Source organism: Gasterosteus aculeatus, chromosome 21, assembly GCF_964276395.1.
Source record: "Gasterosteus aculeatus chromosome 21, fGasAcu3.hap1.1, whole genome shotgun sequence".
NCBI lineage: Eukaryota > Metazoa > Chordata > Actinopteri > Perciformes > Gasterosteidae > Gasterosteus > Gasterosteus aculeatus.
The window spans coordinates 18,564,196-18,570,870 of NC_135708.1; the positions used below are offsets into that span (position 1 = coordinate 18,564,196).

The following is a 6,675-nucleotide window of genomic DNA, read 5'->3' on the forward strand; positions in this document are numbered from 1 at the left end:
AAATCTCCTTTAATATTAAATCAATTAATTAGAAATAATCTGGAAAAATGTAAATAAGAATCTTTATTTGCGGCTTGGATTATCACATGCAGACTCCGCTCTGTCCACAGGCAGAGGAGGTGAGAAGCTTTAGCACATTTCAGTACAAAGGTAAATATTACTTCTTTATTAAAACATAATGGCTCTGTAAATATTAGTGCTATTGCAGAAGCAAATTTGTCAATTATATAGTATTCTATATCATTAATACATGGGAATGCAATTAAAATACTGCATTTTAATCTAAACTGTACAGCTATTACAATTTATATAGATCTCACTGCTTTGCAAACCATTAATGATCATCACTCGTACTCAATCTTCCCACAGACATTTTACATCACACATTAAAAGGATACAGTTGAGAAAATCTGAACAGCGTGAACAGTGACAGGTGATATTTGTTATTGATCAGACAGCTGATATTCTCACCACTTCATGGCTCATTAGGAAAAAATTATTCTTGTTAATTTGGTCCAGAACTGGAACAGTTGTGCTACAATATGTCGACATAAGAAACCACAATGCAACCTACAGTATGGGGGTACCTTATGATGTTGAGGCACTTCTATTTGGTAAAGATGTTAAATGGAGAGCACTTCTCTGATATGCAGATGGACGGTCTAACTTTAACCTCTTCTCTACGCCTGGAATCTGGCCACAACTCGCTCAAAGCAATAAATATTAACTTATCAGAATTTAGAAGAATCACACATAGTATAATTACATTCAATCCTCCCTTCTAAACTCTTTTTCTCTTATTATAGCAGCATTTTTCTGGGCAACTAATTAAAAGATAATCGTGAAAATGTACAACCTCAGCAAGCATTGCGCTCAAAACCGCAAAGTGTCGGGCCTATTTTATGTGCAACACAGCCACCTTAGTGATAAAAGTTATTATAACGCTGCTCCAGGTTTATAAAAAAAAAAAAAATGCTGCGAGTTCCCCCCCTCAACACAAACCAGTCGTTGCAGAGACAAAGATCCCAGTTCAGAGGCATCGAGCGCCACACATTCTGATTCCACCTCCACAGTACGTCTTCCTCTCACTCTATTTGCAGTCCCGGTGCATTCTTCATAGTGCATAAGCAAATTACGTGGTTGTGAGTCTAAGCAGGAGGAGAGGGGGGAGAAGGGGAGAAGGGGGCACATCATTCAACAACAGAGGAGTCCTCGTGGCCGTCTACGCCCATCAGTGTTTGTGCTGGAGCAGGTTCAGTTGATCCGCCTATTAACAGAAGCAGGAAGTTAAAAGCAGGTAGAGCAGTTTTGATATTCATGCCTGTGTTGTTCTGTAGAAGAATACCGTCTCCTCCTCTGCAGGTAGAGGCGGATGAGCCACTGAGCCACAAAGGGCCAGATAACCGCAAAGGCCAAACTGGTGGGGGAAATGTCGAAAGGCCACCAGGACGGTTTCTGGAGAACAGGATCAACATGATTTCATGTCAAACTGCTCCGGGTCATCGGGAAAAGTGAACCTTTTTAATCACTTGTAAAAGTGTAGCAATGCATCTTATAAGGTTTACCCGACTCCTCCTATTCGCCGCGGTTGATGCATACGCTGGAGGCAGAGGCATCGATCGGGTCTGCAGGGAGTGTTGATGAAAACAAAGTAAGTATGTTTGTTCTCTTTTTGTCACCAGTGTTTAGAAAGTCAAAGTACAAACCCTTATCTTCTGTCCACGAAACCCTCATATTTGTGTGCTCTTCCATGTTACTCATTTAATACGGATTCAAAATTAAAATAGTGTGGTTGAGGAACATACTGATCATTTCTACAAATTGTATGAAATATGGCGATATCAGAATTCACTGACGATGCATTCGGGTGTATGATTATTTTTAGAACATTGCCCTCTTTAATGGCCATTTAAAAACACAGAAACTACTTCTTGTTCAGTCTTTGAGATGATCTTAAATATCTGAAAAGCCCCAGCGCTGATTAAATTACTGTCATATTGGACAAACATCTGTGAGGGCGGAGAGGCGTCACCTGGCCGGCGGTCAGCGCCTCCAGCGTCTGCAGCCTCTGCAGAACGCTCTGCATGTCCTCCTGCAGTCGAGTCAACGCCACCACTATCAGCTCATTCAGGCTCCCCGCCGGCGTTGCAGCTCCCCCCCAGCGCTCCCCGTCCCCGTCTCCCGCCCCGAACCCGGGCACCAGAGATTCGTAGTCGCCGCCGCCGCGAGACCCTAAAAACACGGAAATGACATAAAATCAGCATGTTCAATCTGCAGACCACAAAAAGAAAAAAAAAAAGAAAGGACGCGCGTACCACGTCCCCTTCGGACCAAAGAGCCGTCCGGCCTGTCTTCACTCGGCCGCTGTGACATCGCTCCGCCGCTCTCTCCATCTTCTCCTCCACACCTGATGCCCCGCGGTGCACCGTGAACATCAATCTGTGGCTCCTCCAGACCCGGGACGTGACTCTCCTCTTCATCCAGGTCGTCGAAAGAGCGGTTGTGCTCTGTGCTCTGAGGGGGGGGGGGGGGGGGGGAGTGCACTTGTTGATAAGCGCCGAGTCCGCTGCACTAAACAAGGAGCTTTGGGATGTTAACTCGCCTCTTCCTGGCCAAACTGGTCCACAGAGTCACAGTAGACTTCGCTGTCGGAGTCGCTGGCCAGGTGGCTCGGACCGGACACCTCCACGCCGGCATCTGAGATCGCCACAGTAAAAGCGCAGCGTGAAAATGGAGCTGGAGGACGGCCGCGCGTGCTCAGTGTGCCATTTTAGCAAAGTCACTCATTGGTTCCATTACAAAGTGTCACAGGGGCACTCGAAGTGTTAACAGGGGAATGCGGCCCTGCAGCTTATGCTGACACACCGGCTCGGGCGAACGCGGATCCCTCAGTGGAGGTCGGAACCTTACCCGAGTGGTGACCGTTGAGCAGAGTCTCTCCGAAGGAACCCCCCCGGGGGCTCCCGTTGTTCAGGGCGGCCCTGGGGGGATTCCCGTTGGTCAGATGAGCGACGCCGTTGACCAGTTTACCGTTCGACGGCGCTTTGGGTCTCCTGGCTGAACTCTTCTTCTTGGGCGGAGAGGCTGCGGATTTCTTGTCTGAAATGAAACCAAAAAAAAATCAGGTCAACAAAAGGTTTTCCTGACAATATTTATTGACAAAATATTTATAACATTGTTACCTTTGCGGACCTCCCGTATCAATACTTTGCCTTCCTCCTCCTCCCTCTCCTCCCCTTCCTCTGCCTCCTCTTCTTCTTCTTCTTCTTCTTCTTCTTCTTCCTCTGCCGCCTCCTCCTCCTCTGACTTTTCCTTCACTTCCTCTGATTGCAGCCTGGCAGGAAGAGTCTCCAGGGTGCCGTTCATTTTCATCGTTCTGACGATGCTCTTTGCGACGCTCTTCGATGGCCCTGAATTCAACATTGTGCCGAGGCCTGTGCAAAGCGACGGGACTTCGTTAAAACGCAACACAAATACAACACTTCCTTTAAGGGTGAGGTTAATACCTTCATCTACATGATAATCCCCTTGTTCTGCTAATTGGACATGCGCAACATGACAGCTAATAAGCACCTAAAGCATCGGAGCTACAACACGAGACAAGGGCCAAACTATAACACTTATAGCCACACGGGGAATATACTTGCCTTCCAGTTGCCTAGCAAACCGTGTCAAACGGGCTGAGCATACGGCGAGAGGCAAATCATAAAAAAGGTTAAGGCCTGCGTGCTGCTGTTGGCTTTCACAAGAACAAACAGGTAAGAGGCGGGGCCTAAAACCGACCTGTGCTCAGGTCGGATATCTGCGTGATCTTCTTCTTCTCGTCGATCAGCTCGTAGAACGGGCCGAGCACACGCAGGAGCTCCTCCACCTCGTCCGTCATGGGCATTCCTTCCAGGATCTACGCGTCAAATGTAGGGACAGTTTCACTGGGATATTTATGTTATTATTTCTATGTAATCATTTGGATTAAGTCCTTACATACCAGCTTCATTTCGTCTACATAGGCTGCCATCGCATCTTCTTTCGGCATGTCTCCAAGAGAACTCCATGCGTCCCTGAACCGTTCAGTTAACAAAAACTGTATTATTATTTATGCTATTATTACAGGAATTATATCCGTTAACTCATAAAAATCACTAATTTAAAAAAGTATAAAGTGTCAATTTCATCAAAATTGGGTTTCAACTTGAAGTGATCATGTTCTTTGTAAGCCGAGGGTGAAAAGCTGACAGAACCGCAGCAAATTATTGGTCAGTCTGGTCATTAAGTGACTTTTAACAACACTCTGATGAACGTGCTAATCCTTGAGCGAAACCTTGCTGCGAAGTGGGTAAGAGGTTACGTTCCCACAGTCCAGAGGTCACCTGACGCAACACGAGACAAACGTCGGCGGAGCAGTCAGTCAGAAAGCTCAGCGGACGGAGCTGGACGGTGTTGGACGGTGTTGGACGCAGTGGCGCGTTGCACAGCGGGGTGAAAGTGGGCCAAAAGCAACAAGTTGCGCAACATGCATGAAAACAGATCCCAAAGGTTTCTACGATAATAAAATGTAGTGAGGACCTGCGTCCTGTAGCACCCACAGAGATCCGTTTAATATAAGATACATACAGGCCATAAATACAACGTACTGACTTTTATCTCCGCTTTGATTCTTACCATTTGGCTTTGCCAACCGCGTCCCAGAAGCCCGGTCGGGGTATATTGCACTTGCCCACAGTGGCCTGTTTGTAGTAACTGTAGAACTTGAGCATCATGTCATTGGAGGGCTGAAAGGGACCTGGGGGGGAGAAATAAAGAACATTTCACACTGAACGTGTGCAAAGTGGAACTGCTTTCTGAGCACTCTCCTCTCTGTTATGGATCCGAGAGGAGATTTAAAGTGCTTCTGCATTAAGATGCAGACTGCTGGCGGGGGGAAGAAAATCTCTGCACACTCTGAGCAAAGTGGATTAACCCCATTTTCTTTTCTTTTTTTAATTCGCAAAGTAGACCGAGCTGTTGCGCCGTCATTTAAAAGCAGGTCGGACACCATCGTGCCGCCGTGAACTCACCATCCGGGGCCAGACTCTTGATCACTTTGACGGCGGCCTCGAACCTCAGCAGGGTCAAGCGCCTCCCGTCCTCCGCTTCGACGCACTCCACCTCCATGTTGAGTCCACCAGAACCACCTCCCCGAGCCGGTCAACACAAACCCTACGGACACAATATATGACACACAACATATAAACCTCTCGGTAGCTATTTCCAGCTGATAAATCCAGAGTTCTGTCGCCGCCGTCGTAAACTGACGTTAGCTAAACTTGCAAGTTGCTGTTGTTGTTGTTGTAACCACCGGTGGGAGGTTTGTGTCGGTTTGTGTACCCAGGACACGCCGACCTGCGGTGCGACAACACCTCTAAGCGCGCCGGTATCCGCGCTCGATACGACGCGAAACGCTTACGTCCCGTCGACGGAAGCGCTGGAGGCCGACGACGCTTACCCGTTAAAGTCGACGGCTGCTCGTCAGAAGGCGACCCTTCAACCAGACGCCATGAACAGTGGTGTGAAGACAGACCGCGGTGCGCTACGGGAGTTGTAGTCTTTCTGCAGTACATCCACATTTCCGACAAGCTTCTCAATCGTTGGCGTCCGCTGCGAAGCTCGAGCGGAAGATTTTTTGTAAATGCTGGCTAAACAACTCAGAAAAGCTATGATCAAGTGAAAGATAAGAAACGTTGTGTTATTATTTTTAGATTTCATCTCAAATACCTAACTTTATCCCAGCGTATCCAAAGAGTTGGGTAAAACCACACTTCCCATAATGCAGCATTCAGGATCCATGTTTATTCTACAATTGGAAGAGTGGTGGGGAAACGCGGAGAAAATAGAAAGAGCTCTCACTGTGTCTTTATTTCAGAGTACCACACGCAGTTAAAAAAAGGAACTAGATCTGGAATGAGTTGCTTAATGTTTTTTTATACTATTGTCTGAAATTGAAGCACAAATTGATTAATAAAATAATAATAATTTGTCATTTAAATATATATCACGTTTGATTTGGCCACAGTGTAAATATGTGTAATTAACATGTATAACTGAAAAAAAAGAAAATAAATGTTGTTTCAATAGGCATAGGAGGCCTAAATAATTAATAAATGTCCAAAGAAATCCTGAATCCACCGTCGCAGTGTATGCAGTAATGGAGAACATTGCGTTTCTTTTGCTGTTTAATTTTTCTGTCTTTTATTCTCATTACATGTTTTTAATAAGGCAATACAACGTTTTTTAAAAAGTGAAAATGTTTTATTTCCTTTAACCAGTGGTCCAATTCCAAGTATATAATACTGCAATTCAACTTTAATAAACGTTAAGGTTGTATGTATAATAATGATCATGAATCCTAGTTTGGAGTAGCATAGACTGAAGGTAAAATGAATACTAAATCATCCACTCAAATATATTAAAAATACCCGTAAAGTATAGTAATGCAAAAATGACCCCCTCCAGAATTAGATTACGATTTTTTTCTGTACTAATACTCCACTACAATTCTGCAGGATGGAATATACTGTAACTACTTTCAGTCAGTTCTGAGCAGCTTGTGCATTACATTCATGAACTTAAGGCACGCTACATTATCAATGACTTCATAAATGATTATATGTTTTCATTTGTCAATTCCATCATACAAGG

General features: G+C 45.3%; 1 protein-coding gene across 1 annotated transcript; it reads right to left on the minus strand.

Annotated features, from left to right (window-relative positions):
- Positions 1-48: 48 nt before the first annotated feature.
- acbd5a (acyl-CoA binding domain containing 5a) lies at positions 49-5,620 on the minus strand. Its single transcript, XM_078096129.1, has 14 exons — positions 5,483-5,620; positions 5,055-5,196; positions 4,660-4,780; positions 3,986-4,058; positions 3,784-3,901; positions 3,648-3,680; positions 3,183-3,434; positions 2,911-3,099; positions 2,603-2,697; positions 2,316-2,514; positions 2,033-2,232; positions 1,566-1,625; positions 1,346-1,455; positions 49-1,267 (listed from the first exon to the last, which is right to left on the minus strand). Exons 2-14 carry the CDS (start codon positions 5,149-5,151, stop codon positions 1,255-1,257), a joined length of 1,560 nt encoding a protein of 519 aa, XP_077952255.1. The 5' UTR covers positions 5,152-5,196; positions 5,483-5,620; the 3' UTR covers positions 49-1,254.
- Positions 5,621-6,675: the final 1,055 nt, after the last annotated feature.